This window comes from Cololabis saira, chromosome 2 (genome assembly GCF_033807715.1).
Source record: "Cololabis saira isolate AMF1-May2022 chromosome 2, fColSai1.1, whole genome shotgun sequence".
Taxonomy (NCBI): domain Eukaryota; kingdom Metazoa; phylum Chordata; class Actinopteri; order Beloniformes; family Belonidae; genus Cololabis; species Cololabis saira.
The window spans coordinates 4,745,949-4,760,571 of NC_084588.1; the positions used below are offsets into that span (position 1 = coordinate 4,745,949).

General features: G+C 49.2%; 1 protein-coding gene across 2 annotated transcripts in view; it reads left to right on the top strand.

The window, feature by feature from the left end:
- Positions 1-14,623, top strand: part of LOC133457322 (transient receptor potential cation channel subfamily M member 1-like) — a 69,823-nt gene that overhangs the window by 41,781 nt on the left and 13,419 nt on the right. For both annotated transcript variants that reach the window (XM_061736465.1, XM_061736476.1), the window contains exons 17-21: positions 252-480; positions 555-683; positions 764-892; positions 13,119-13,247; positions 14,055-14,306. In XM_061736465.1, coding sequence (XP_061592449.1) covers positions 252-480; positions 555-683; positions 764-892; positions 13,119-13,247; positions 14,055-14,306 — 868 coding nt within the window. The remainder of the gene's footprint in view (positions 1-251; positions 481-554; positions 684-763; positions 893-13,118; positions 13,248-14,054; positions 14,307-14,623) is intronic.

The window sequence follows — 14,623 nt, forward strand, 5'->3', positions numbered from 1 at the left end:
TAAATTTGGACTATTTCCTCGACATTTCGACTTTTTTCTCGACATTTCGCCTTTCGCCATTTGCCTTCATTCTAAGGCTTATACAAGACTCTCATTTTTTGCGTCTCCAGACATATTTGTTTTTTTGTGTTTTTGGTCCAATATGGCTCCAACATTTTGGGTTGCCAACCCCTGGTCTAGTTACTAGTAACATGTGAAGGTCTGCGGTATCTTTGAAAACCTGAGGGGGGCACTGCTGTGTTTCCATACAGAGAGTTTGGTATTCTGGCGTATGACCTGCTGGATCAGTCATACAAACACGATGAGCAGGTGGCCATGAAACTGCTGACGTATGAGCTGAAGAACTGGAGTAACTCCACCTGCCTGAAGTTGGCTGTCGCCGCCAAACACAGAGACTTCATCGCCCACACGTGCAGCCAGATGCTGCTAACCGACATGTGGATGGGCTGTCTGAAGATGGGCAAGAGCAACAACCTCAAGGTACTGAAACAGTATCTCCACACCAACACTGATGAACAGATTCTTTAAACTTGTCCCCTCCACCTTATCTCCAGGTTATTTTAGGGATCATTTTCCCCCCTGCCATCCTGCTCCTGGAATTCCGATTCAGAGATGAAGCTTCGCATCATTCTTCCAAAGCAAATGATGATGGAAAAAGTAAAGATGGCGACAAATCAAACAAGGTAGGAACAAAAAGAGCATCAATTGAGGTGTTAATGTCTTCACCGGTTGAAACAGTCCAACTAACTCAGCTTGATTCCAGGATGGTGCTTCCAAGAAAGAAGAGAAAGAAGATGAAGAGGAGACCGAAGAGAAGCACATGAAGATTCCCATTGGGAGGAAGATCTTTGAGTTCTACAACGCCCCCTTCACTAAGTTCTGGTTCAACACGGCAAGTACACTTTCCTCTGTTCAAACAGAACCGCATCTATCTGTCTCATCAATCACTGATGTGGTTCAGGATGAAACCTCAGTCTGTCGTCTCATGGTTTGATGGACAACTCTCATCAGGAATCCTATCACAACAAACCAAAGCAGAAACACACATTTGAAGGTCCCAAGAATTCCCTGCCCCACCAGTCAGCTTGGAGACCAGGGGCCTCATGTACAAAGAGTGCGGCGCACAAAAAACGTGCGTTCGCCACTTTCTACGCTCACGGTCGGATGTACAAAGAATGACGTGAATGTAGAAAGCTGCGGTCCGTCACTCACACATTAAAGGTATTGTGACATGAAAAACACATTTTTCTTGATTTTTTGTGTTTTGTTGGGTGTCTTGACATCAATTACACCCAAAAAACAACGAACTTTTAACATTCAGTGTATCGTGTGCTTTCTGGGATTTTCCGCATAACTATGCAAAAACGGCGCATCTGGTTTGGTGGCGGGTCGTGATGTCACGACCCGCTAAATCACCACCCCTTCCACCCAGCTCCCTGCCTCCTCTCCTCTCCAGCGCACCATAAAGGCTGATTTATGGTTCCGCGTTACACCGACGCAGACCCTACGGCGTAGGGTCTGCGTCGATTTAACGCGGAACCATAAATCAGGCTTAACACGGAGCTGTTTAGAGCCCCCTCTGTTCTCATCACCGGAGGACAACTGCTAAGAAGACCCGCGGCCACTGACTGTAGGACTTAAGATAAGGGGACACTGCTGCTTGCATGCCTTTATTTTTATGATTGTTTGCGGTGGACTTCTTCGCCGTGCTGCTTTTCCGTGCATGCTTCACCTGTCGCACCCGGCTTAACTCTCCGACGCCGCTGTGAGCGTATCGGGGAGCTACGGTCCTCTGGTCCCGGTTGGACTTCATCCCCGGGCTGTAGTCGCCCTGTCTGGGCTGTGTGTGTGGGTGTTTGTGGTTCGGTGTGCGCGTGTGTGTGGAGACGGCAGAAGTGTGTAGCAGTTGGGTTGGAGGAGGTTTGGAGGAGGAGCGGGGCAATGATTAACAGGAAAGGGGGAAAAGGAAGCGTTTTTCACGGCGCAAAAAAACACCGTCATAAAAAGCCAGGAATGGAGTACTGGAGTGAAGTTTTTCTTGTTACACCCTTTTAGACACATTTGAGGGATGTTGGCCAAGACTTTTGCAAAAGCATGTTAAAAAGGTTCACGCACTTATCTGAGGTTTTGTCCGTTGGCGACACTCGCTGGTGATGCAGTGAAGTGCAGAATATGAGGAAACGTGACATCAACAATAAGTTCACGACCACGTGAAGGAGAGTGGAACTGCAACAATCTCACAATCAACCACATGATCTGAACAAACAACTAAAGGAGCTCAACGATGGAACCTGCAAATCCTGATGGAGCTTTGGCTCCGTTAGAGGAACCTGCTGATGATCAGATCACACCGACCTGCTGGTCCAGGACTAAGACTGGACCATCAGCTGGTTTAGTCTGGACCTGCTGGTCCAGGACTAAGACTGGACCATCAGCTGGTTTAGTCTGGATCTGCTGGTCCAGGACTAAGACTGGATCATCAGCTGGTTTAGTCTGGATCTGCTGGTCCAGGACTAAGACTGGACCATCAGCTGGTTTAGGTACCAAGAGGATCTTCTGGACCATCTGTCCTGAACTGGACCAGCTGCTCTGGTTCAGACCAACATGATCTTTCAGCTGGAGCTGCTGACAGATCGGACATCTCTGTCGCCATGACGACCGTGTGGGAGGAGTAGGCTACTGGAGATTAAAGCCAGATCCTGAAACATCCCATAACTGTGTCTGGACAGAAAAACATCAAAATACATTTTGCAGCGAAAAACCGGTTCTGTAAAGATGGCTCCTTTTCTACATGGGCATTAAGAGGCTTAGAGACCTTTATGTGGACAATATATTTGCTTCACTTGAACAATTATCAAATAGATTTGGTCTCCCCAGACACCATCGATTCAGGTACTTTCAATTACGCAGCTATGTTCGCAGTTTAGATCCTCGATTTCCCACACTGCCTGAAAAAACACAGTTTGACACCTTTCTCAATCCACTTCCTACTCTTAAAGGTACCCTAACAATAATTTATAGACAGATTTTCTCCTTACAAACTACCTCACTAAACAATATTAAAGCTTCATGGGAGGAGGAGCTGGGTGAAGTTCTATCTGATAAAATATGGGAAGAGGCACTTAAAAAGGTGCACACTTCCTCTATCTGTGCCAGGCATTGGCCTCATCCAATGTAAACTTATTCATAGGGCCCACTGGACCAGGATGAGACTGTCTAAGATTTACAAAAATGTGGACCCTAAATGTCTAAGATGTGCCCAGTCCCCTGCAAATCACCTATGTGTTGGAGTTGCCCATCTTTAGCTGTTTTCTGGAAAGACATTTTTAACACGCTGTCAGAAATATGTAATATGCACGTTGAACCAGACCCCATTATTGCACTGTTTGGGGTAGTTTCAGCCACACCACAACTCTCTAGAGCAAGTAAGGACGTAATTGCCTTTGTCTCTTTATTAGCAAGACGTTTAATCTTACTTATGTGGAAATCTTCTGCAGCTCCTACTCACGTCTCCTGGATCAGATCTATTTTACACTGTGTAAAATTGGAAAAAATAAGATGCACATTGAATGGGTGTACAGACAAATTCTATACTACATGGGCCCCCTTTTTTCATATGTTAAGAAGCTTGATTTCCCTGCAGTTCCATAGTATTGTTATTTCTCCTAGCTGTGTGCAGATATTTGTATTTATTTTATTTTATTTTTTATTAGTATTTGATTTTTTGTTTACATATGTATATGTTTTGCTTGCTTTCGCTCTGCCGGATGGATGTGGGGATTGGACAGTCTAGTAGGTATTGTGATGTACATCTGAATGGCGGTTAGGTCTGGTTAGGAGGATTCCATTATATTATTATATTATCTGGCCGTACTGTAGGTAGCTTGGTCAAGGAGTATTGTTGTGTTGTTGTTTTCTTTAGTTTTTTTTGTTGTGTGTGTTTTTTTTGTTGTTGTTTTTTTTCTTTTTTTTTTAGGACAGTTCTTGTTCGTGTCCTAAATAAGCACTGTCACTCATATGTGAATTTCTGCTGTTGATGTTTGTTGTGCCAAAAATTCAATAAATAAAAGATAAAAAAAAAAAAAAAGAAATCCACACACTCCTAGTACATAAGGCCCCAGGGGCCTCATGTACAAAGAGTGCGGCGCACAAAAAAACGTGCGTACGCCACTTTCTACGCTCACGGTCAGATGTTCAAAAAAAGATTTGAACGTGGAAAGTTGCGGTCCTTCACACACACATCAAGGCTGGTTTACGCACATTTCTGAGGTTTTGTCCATTGGCGACACATATGGTGCTTTTCCACTAGTACCTACTCAGCCCGACTCGACTCGACTCGGTTTTTGCGCTTTTACACTAGGGGTGGAGGCGTGCTGAGTAGATACTTTTCTGTATCTATTCTGCCGAGGTTCAAAGCTGCTGAGTCGGCTGTATCTGACATCATCACACTACAGGCCACCGATTGGTCGGGGGGTTGGAGTCAGACGTCTGAGTCAGGAGGCGGAAATCAGCGAAAGAGCGACTCGCGGCTTCATCATTTTATTATTATCATTTATTATAAGAGGCAATGGCAGCGCAAAAGTCTGTTTGGTGATCCAACTCTGAGGTGCAGATGTTCATAAACCTGGTGGCTGAGGAGAGAATTAAAAAGGGATCTAGAGGGGCGATAAGGAACGACCAGATCCACCAGGAGCTCTGTCACTTCAGCTCCAGCTGACTTTTCAGCAGCGCCGAGACAAACAGACAAAAAAAGCTTGAAGCTTCTCTCATTCTCATTTATTTTTTTTTAATTGAAATTCATTCTCTTTTTATTGAAATTCATTCTCATTTTTTAACTTGATATCAATCACAAGTCACAGACCCAGCAGCACATATATCATCTCCTCCGGGTTCTACATCTTTAGTGTTGTTGTCTCCTTCGTTTAGATCACACAATCAAATACGTCACAGCAGCTTCACTCCAACCTCCTACTTCTGGTAGTATTTGAAGGTATGCCGGAAGAGGCGTGGTGCCGGAAGAGGCGTGGTTGAGGTGTGGTTGATGCATGGCCCTGCTCCTGAAATTTGCTGGACCACGCCATCAACAGGATACGTTTAAATGATTTATTGATATGAAGATGATGACGATGACGATGGTGATGATAATGGCGATGACGATGACAATGACGATGATGATCTATGGATCGGTCGATGCGTTGTGGGGAAGCTGGTAGGGAATCCGCCGCAGCGCCCGGGCAACGACGGACCCCCAAAACCGTGGATTATTTAAGGAGATGAGACTGAGCGGATCTGAGGTCGCTAAGATCTGAGCGAATGTAGCGATGATAGTTTGGGAGGACCATCGGCCCATGGGCTGTATGAGGTGCTCTGGGACACGTTGTGGGAGGCTGAAGTTGCGGCTCCGATCCTAAAGGAGTCACCGGAGTAGTACGTGGGAGAGATGCCAGATAAGGAGAGTATATGACGGAAGCGATGGTGAAACCAGAACTGGTGACGACTGTCCTGACTCGGCGGTGATGATGGCGGTGATGATGGCGGTGATGATGGCGGTGATGATGGCGGTGATGATGGCGATGATGAAGGCGATGACGAAGGCGATGACAATGGCGATGGCAATGACGATGATGATCTATGGTTCGGTCGATGCGTTGTGGTATTCGTTGCACGCTCTGAGGGCCATCCTGCTGCGAACCATCTGCCATCGTAAAAGCCCCCAAAACAGATTGAAGGAGCAGCATCGGTGTATAGATTGATGTCGTGGGGGTGAGCCAGTTGGTCATCATGAAAGAAAGTGATCCCATTCCAGGTGGCAAGGAGGTTGAGCCACAAACGAAGCTCGGCACGGCTCGAGTTGTCTAGGGAGATGGGAGACGAGAGAGATGGAACAGCGGAAGCGATGGACGGCATGTGGGAGATGAAGGCCCGCCCTTGGGGGATAATGCGCATGGCAAAATTGAGGTGGCCCAGGAGGGAGAGGAGTTGGCGTTTGGTGCAGCCTGGGGCTAAGAGGAAATAAGAAGACCGATAAATAAGAAGACCGATTCGGTTGAGCTTTTCGGTTGAAAGAGAAGCCTGAAACAGATCCGTATCGAGAGTGATACCGAGGAATTCGAGGGAAGTGGAGGGGCCCACCGTTTTCTCAGCGGACAATGGGACCCCGAGTTCAGAGAAAACGGAAGTCAGGGTGACCAAGCCGGAAGCGGGTGGCGATGAGAGAGGGATAACGATGAGGAAATCATTCAAGAGATGGACGAGGAAGGAATGCCGTGGTTGTTGGAGAGGATCCAGCAGAGGGCCTCTAAAGGTGTCGAAAAGTTAGGGGCTGCTCTTGCAGCCGAAGGTGAGCCTGACTGCAAGTAGTATGCACCTCGCCAGCGGACGCTGAACTATGCCAGAAGTCTGGGTGAATGGGGAGAACCTTAAAAGCGCCGGTGATATCCGCCTGAGAGCCACAACCTTTTCCCGGTGAGTTTAATGAGGGCGATGGCGTGATTGATGGTGGCATAGTGAAGGGAGAAGTCTTCGCTCGGAATCAGGCTATTGATGCTTGGAATGGAACTGCCGTGAGGCGCTGAAGATCGACGATGATCGTTTCTTTCCTGGGTATTTCCCGGTTGCAATGCCGAGAGGGCTTATTCGAAGTTCGGAAAGGGGGGATGAGTGAACGGGTCGATCATGAAGCCTTCCTTAAATTCCTTGGCGAGCGAGCGATCGACTGATTCCGGCTCGTTTATGGCGGATTAGATTTTTGCATTCGAAAGATGTTGACAGAAGTGAGATAATGCCGGGGTGGAAACCTTCACTGAATCCTTTAACGAGAAACTCAACGAAGCGCGGACTGGGGCGACCACGAAGCGCCACTTCCAGAGCGGGAATGCCGGTAGGTGCAGAGAGATGCTCGCCCAGCCTCTGCAAAGCCGAAATCCTCGCTCGGGTGGAGTGATGCCCGGCGTGGGCAGGAACGGAGCAGGAAGAGCTGGGCGCGACGGGGCACCGCACGAAGAGCACGCCGGGGCCGTGCGGGCGACGAAGACGCGGCAACGCGACTTGGTGTCCGGGCGCCCGAGCACGCGCCTCGCCAAACTGATGAAGGCGAGCTGCAGCCCCGAAAGCGAGGGGGATGCGGCATCGATAAAAGCGGCTGCCTCCGAAGCGGAGGGCTGGACCGAGGACGCTGGACAAGCCAACCAGCCCCCGGCGACGTGAAGAAAGACGGAACACGCAGCTTCTCTGTAAAGAGAGAAGCGTATGCGAACTCGGTCGGTGTGAGCTCTTTTGAACGGGTGGATGACTTTCCTTTTGAGTGGAGGCATCCTTCATGATCTTCAAGATGTCCGTGTGCGGGTGGTTGGTGGAGGGAAGGCACGAGGAGGAAACGAAATTAAACGAAACGAGCGGCTGCCAGCGGGGCCGGAACGGGTCGAGGAAGGAAACCGGGCCGAAATGCGGTGGGAGGGAGGCCGGGCACCAACACCCCGATGCCGGCAGCTCCAACCGAGTCAACCCGCTGGGACCGACGGAGCCGGGAAGCCGAGGATCCCGGCGATCTGGTTCCAAGAGCCCCTTCCGCCGCTGGCCGGAACTGGAGAAGTGCGGGAAGCGAAAGCGTTGGGATGACGGGCGGCGGGACCAGCCGCGGACAGGGCGAAACGAGCAGCTGCCCGCTGGGCCGGAACGGGTCGAGGAAGAAAACCGGGCCGAAATGCGCTGGGAGGGAGGCCAGGCACCAACCCCGATGCCGGCGGGTCCAACCGAGGCACCTGCTGGGGCCGACGGAGCTGGGATGCAGAGGACCCCGGCAATCCGGTGCCGAGAGTCCCTTCTACCGCTGGCGGTTGAGGCTGCTGAAAGAGCATAGCGGGCATCCCGGTGCTAGTTACCCCGGCCGAAGTTAGCTGTTGTAGGTTTGTTTGCGCAGGTTTGGCCGGAACTGGAGAAGGGCGGGAAGCGAAAGCATTGGGATGACGGACGGCGGGATTAGCTGTGGACGGGGTGAAATGAGTAGTTGCCTGTGGGGCCGGAACGGGTTGAGGAAGGAAACTGGGTTGAAATGCGGTGGGAGGGATGCCGGGTACCAACATCCCGATGCCGGTGGCCCCAACCGAGGTAACCTGCTGGGACTGATGGAGCTGGGAAGCAGAGGATCCTGGCAATCCAGTGCCGAGGGCCCCTTCTACCTAGGCCCTCCAGAAAAACGCGATTACGCGATCGCATAATTCATTGCATAATCAGCCAAATGGCGCAGATTACGCGGGGATAGATTTATTCCTAAAAGGGCACATATTTCCCGCGATAATTGCATATGTCCGCGCTAAATATGCGATTATGCGGGGATTATGCGGGGCTCGCTTGATTTCACAATAGCCGCACATTTTCGCATAAAGTTTGGAAAAAGGGGGAAGTGTTGTGAGTGACATGTCGGGACGCCCGGTCGCGACGTGCGGGACCCGCCCGGGGACCTCCGCACCCCTCGCAGAAACCGCCACCCCCCAAACAGCAGCTCTCACCCGCGGGGGTGAGAGGAAAAAGAGAGTGCCGTCTCCGCCGAGCCCCCCGCTTGCGCGGGGGGCGCGGCTGCCGGTGGACTCAGGATCCGCGCTGACCGCGTACCACTGCGCACGCTGCGCACGTTCCCATCCACTTGGGGATCTTGGCGGCGAACGCGTGGGGTGACGAAGCTCTGGCTCGTCCCCTCACCGCGCCGGTGCGCCCGGCAATCACCCGAGCACCGAGCTGCGGGCTGGAGGGGAGAGACCAGGCGGGGACCGGCCTCCGGGCCGCCACCCCCCCCCCCTCTCCTCTCCACCTGCGCTCTCCTTTTTTTTTCGTCTACGACCTCAGATCAGACGAGACAGCCCGCTGAATTAAGCATATTACTAAACGGAGGACAAGAAACTAACAAGGATTCCCTCAGTATAATCAGCATTCTTTTAATCTGTGTTCTTATGTATTGAGTGTTGTATGTTTTTATCATGGACCTCGAGTCTGACTAATAGCCTAAACGATGATGATGATGATGATGAGTAGCGGCGAGCGAAGAGGGAAGAGCTCAGCGCCGAATCCGCAATTTCCTGCATATTTTGCATATTTTGCAACTTTCCGCATATTCCACGACTTCCTGCATATTCCGCAACTTCCAGCATATTCCGCAATTTCACCGCATAAAAGCACATAAAAAACCCGCACATTTAATTGCATAATCAATGATTTTAGCCTGCATAATCAATGATTTTAGCCCGCATAATCAATTATTTTAGCCCGCATAATCAATTATTTTAGCCCGCAGAATCAAGGATTTTTGCCAGCGTTTTTCTGGAGGGTCTATCTACCGCTGGCGGTTGAGGCTGCTGAATGAGCATAGCGGGGGGTGCTAGCATCCCGGTGCTAGTAACCCCGGCAGAGTTAGCTGTTGTAGGTTCCCGGAGGAGGGCTGAGGGGGGTGCTAGCATCCCAGTGCTAGTAGCCCCGGCTGAGTTAGCTGTTGTAGGTTCCGGAGGAGGGCTGAGGGGGGAGCTAGCATCCCGGTGCTAGCAACCCCGGCCGGATCTAGCTGCTGTAATTGCTGGAGGTGGGCTGAGGGGGGAGCTAGCATCCCGGTGCTAGCAACCCCGGCCGAAGTTAGCTGTTGTAGTTGCTGGAGGTGGGCAGTGTAACGATGGAATTGTTTATATTTCCACACTGACGGCTTAAGGTGAAGGACCGCTCATGTGCAGTTGAGGTTCTTGCAATGAGGCAACGTTGTTCGGAGATTATGTTTAACGAGAATGTTAATAAAAGACCTTGTGAGTGACTGTTGGGTCGACGGTGAGGGATTGTCCGCGTCCCCGTCCCGCCGATGACGGAGGCGGGCCAGGAGACGGGGAGGACACCACGGCGGGCTGGCGCAATCCCGGATGCTCAGGAGAGATGGACCGGACGCGGACCGCTGAGGAGACGGAGCTCGATGGCCCCCCGGGCGGCCGTGGGGGCCCGGGAGAGCGGCGCTTCGGGTGCGGCGACGGCTGAAAAGTTTATCTCCTCGGGATCCCGATCAGCTGGTGTTTGCTGGTGGTCCCCTGCAAACAGGTCGTCATCCGATGGCGATAACGACACGAGATCCATGCCTGAATGGGTGAGTACTGATCTAAGATACGAGCGTGTAGTAGTGTTGACGTGCTTGCGGTTCTGGTTCGGCGAACAAGAGCGAACGTGCAGAGAACGAGAGCGAAGAGGAACTGAGGGTTAGGCTGGTATTTGAAGGTATGCCGGGAGAGGCGTGGTGCCGGAAGAGGCGTGGTTGAGGTGTGGTTGAGGCGTGGCCCTGCTCCTGAAATTCGCTGGTTAAGCTCCAATTAGTGAAGTCCAGAATATGAGGAAACGTGACGTCAACAATAAGTTCACAAACACATGAAGGACACAACAGTCCCCACATCACCAGATAAGTTACACAAGAGTGGAACTGCAACAATCTCACAAACAACCACACATATGAAGGTAGGAACCTGTCAATCACAACAATTGGACCTGTCAATCACAACCATGGAACCTGTCAATCACAACCATGGAACCTGTCAATCACAACCATGGAACCTGTCAATCACAACTATGGAACCTATCAATCACAACCATGGAACCTGTCAATCACAACCATGGAACCTGTCAATCACAACGATGGAACCTGTCAATCACAATGATGGAACCTGTCAATCACAACGATGGAACCTGTCAATCACCACCATGGAACCTGTCAATCACAACGATGGAACCTGTCAATCACAACAATTGGAACTGTCAATCGCAACCATGGAACCTGTCAATCACAACCATGGAACCTGTCAATCACAACTATGGAACCTGTCAATCCCACGAGCAGTCTTGGCTCTGTTAGGGGAACCTGCTGATGCAGGATCAGGAAGGAGACTTCAGGGACCACACCGATCTTGTGGTCCAGGATGAAGAGTGGACCATCAGCTGATTAAGGTCACCAAGACGACCATATGGAAAGACTACTCAAGCCAGATCCTAAAATATCTCATAACTGTGTCTGAACCGACAAACATTATAACACAATTGGCAGCGAAGAACCGGTTCTCTAAAGTTGTCTTTTTAATTTGCTGGGGCAGGCTCCAGCAGACCCCCGTGACCCTGCAAAGGGTAAGGCAGGTATAGAAAATGGATGGATGGATGGATGGATGGATGGATGGATGGATGGATGGATGGATGGATGGATGGATGGATGGATGGATGGATGGATGGATGGGCTTGTGTGGGTGGCTCCTAGTTGGGGGGTTCTCGCGCTCCGTGCCCGTCTCCGCTCCCCCCCGCTGCCCTTGCAGCTGGGGGCTTTTCGCTGTGGGGTTCCTGCTTTCATTGGGGCGGGTGCTGGCCCGCCGGCATCGACTGTTGAGGTGGCCCTGTCTCTCCGGGGTCAAACTCCCCCTGGGAAATCAGAAGTGGTGCAAACACTAGGGATTCTAACATCTGGAGGATGGAGGTTGGACAAGTATTGGGTGTCCAGTGAATGGAGGGATCTGTAGGTGAGAAGGAGAATTTTGTATTGTATATGAAACTTAACCGGGAGCCAATGGAGGTGGATGAGGGTAGGGGTGATGAGGGTGGGGGTGATGTGCTGCCAGAGCTTGGTGTGGGTGAGAACCCTGGCAGCTGAGTTGTGCACATACTGGAGCCTGTCCAGGGTTTTACTGGGAACCCCGGACAGGACTCCATTGCAATAATCCAGTCGGGAGGTGATGAACGCATGGATGAGCGTCTCTGCCACGGAGTCAGAGAGTGAGGGGCGGAGACGGGAGATGTTCCTGAGGTGATAAAAAGCTGTTTTGGTGATGGATTTGACATGGGACTGGAAAGAAAGGGTGGAGTCGAGGATAACGCCCAGGTTGCGGACCTCAGAGGATGGGGTGATGGAGCAGACATCCACATTGACAAGGAGATCTCCAACCTTCCAGAGCAGTGATTGACAATTGATTGACAGTCCTCTCAGCCAATGGCTAGCTGTTATCACTTTCTCATCCATAATCGCTGTTGCACTTAGTGAAACAACCACCTGTGTCGGTTAAACGCAACAGTCATTTTTGTTTTCACCATAGCATTCAGTTAATGGTTTATCCCGCTGGAAAAGTCTGACGGCAGATCTGCAGATATTTTGGTGGGGTGGTTCGGCTGAAGGAGCTGAGAGCAACGCTAACTTTGATTGACATGAGGAGAGCGTGTTTACACCGGCTTTCAAAGACGAAAAACAGTCTTCAGTCTTTAGAAACCAATGGATCACGTGACCGAATGCTTAGTCCCTTGTTTTAAAAAAGTCTATGGGTAAAGTCCATCCGGTTTTTTTAGTCTAGGGTCAGCAAAAGTCCTCACAGGATGGTTCACTCGATGTTTGTGGATGTCACTTTTAATCCATATTAACATTTTAATGTTAATATGGAAACTGTATGTAACTTGGTAAAAATGCAGGGGGGCATGAATAACGCACACAGGTGACACATTCAACATGCACAAATGAAGTATTGACAAAAAACGGGCCACATTAAATAAAAGTAATGTACCAGTTTACATAAAACTATGCTTATGCAGGCAACTTCCGGACGCCACAGGCAGTGAGGTGTGAGAATAAAGCAAAACCCTCCAGCAGCCTTCAGGGAACACAACAAACAAAGGAAAGAGAAAATACAACAACCCAACCCTTCTCACCTCTCAATTTTCAGACCTTTTTGTCTTCCTTGGGAGGTGCAAAAAGAGATGATCAGATTTTAGGCCTTTAGACCTTTGGCTGTTACATCTGGGAAAGAGGGGGAAATGTTTTACTTTGTATGTAAAAAGTTTTCATACAGTATAACATGTATATTATATGTACATGTATAGCATGTAAAGCTTTCAAGCATTCTCAAAGTCTAATTTAAGGTACGCAGCTCTAATTAAACCATGGAGCTAGCTCCCACTGGTATAAAGTCCCCTATTAAAATGACTTTATTTATACTCAACACCAAGTAAGATAATTAATCTGAGAATTCAGAGCAGACGTCAGGTGGCCAATGTACCACAACAAAAGGAACTGTTCTTCCACATTGTATGAGGTCACATGATGCAGTCTGTGATGTAAGTTGTGTCTCGATTTTCAGATCGCATACTTCATGTACCTCTTCCTCTACAACTACATCATCCTGGTGAAGATGGAGCGCTGGCCCTCTCTGCAGGAGTGGACTGTCATCTCTTACATCATCACTCTGGGACTGGAGAAAGTCAGACAGGTAAATGCCAAACACACCTGGCTGTAATCACGATATAGCTTCAGAATTGATCCATCAGGTTGACGTTAGAGAAGGTGTTCCACAGGGCTCACTTTCTGTGTCTCCCTTTTTTTTCATGTTAAACAAGAACTAAGTCATGTTTGCTGCTTCTGTCATTGTATGCCGATAAAACCATGTTCTACATGAATGTGCAAAAGTTAGTAACCTTCATTTAATTTTACGTTCTTTTGTTACACAAACCAACAAAAACAATCTGATCATAGTGACTCATGGTATTTGTTGTATTGTCCTCATACCCAGAGCCAATGTGATCTGATTATTTTTATTGTTTTACATAAAGACACAGAGGATTAAACCTGCAGATGTTAATAAACCTGTTTCAAAGGCTCTAAACTGCAGCTCTTCAATGTATGAATCAAACCCAACGAATGTTGTGTCTCTTTTTTTAATCATAGTAGAAGCATTTTAAACGTTTGAAGAGCTGACTATTCCCCACAGCTTCTTTCAAATAGATGATCCAACATTAAATATCTATCAAACTAATGGATCGCTCCATGTAATACATTGTCAGACAGATGGAGAATTATATTGCATAAACTCTATTGCACAATGATTCACCCTGAGTGGTCTCAGACTAGACGCCGCTCCTCCTGAGAGGTGAAACTGTATATCACCTGGTGTTTGATGTGTCCCTTTCATTCATGTTGAGGTATGAGACTGCCTAATATTTCAAACATATATGGTGGTCACCCTGACATATGTAACATACAGTATATGGTCTCACATTGACCCCCCTGATGCCGTCAGATCCTCATGTCAGAGCCGGGGAAGTTGAAGCAGAAGATCAGGGTGTGGTTGGAGGACTACTGGAACTGCGTTGACCTGGTTGGTATCTCGCTCTTCCTGATGGGCCTCCTGCTGCGGCTGCAGAATGAGCCCTACATGGGATACGGTCGCGTCATCTACTGTGTCGACATCATCTTCTGGTACATCCGAGTTCTTGACATCTTCGGGGTCAACAAGTACCTGGGCCCCTACGTCATGATGATCGGGAAGATGGTAAGAAACATTGCATGAAGTCAGTTTAACATCTTGTTAAGGGAAATTTAAAGATGCTATGACAGTGGAACACATCTGGAAATACCTGGGAGGTACCATGCCTCGTAGTTCAAATGGTGATATGAAACAAGTATCTTTGAGTACTATGTATAGAGGGAATGCGCATGACTTCACAGCGGGTTTTGCCCACTGAGTGGCAGAAAGACTGAGTGGCAGAAAGACTGAGTGTCAGAAAGACTGAGTGGCAGAAAGACTGAGTGGCAGCGTAGACTATCAGCTAGAGCAACTGGAAAACATCTAAAATGGGAAAAAGCTGT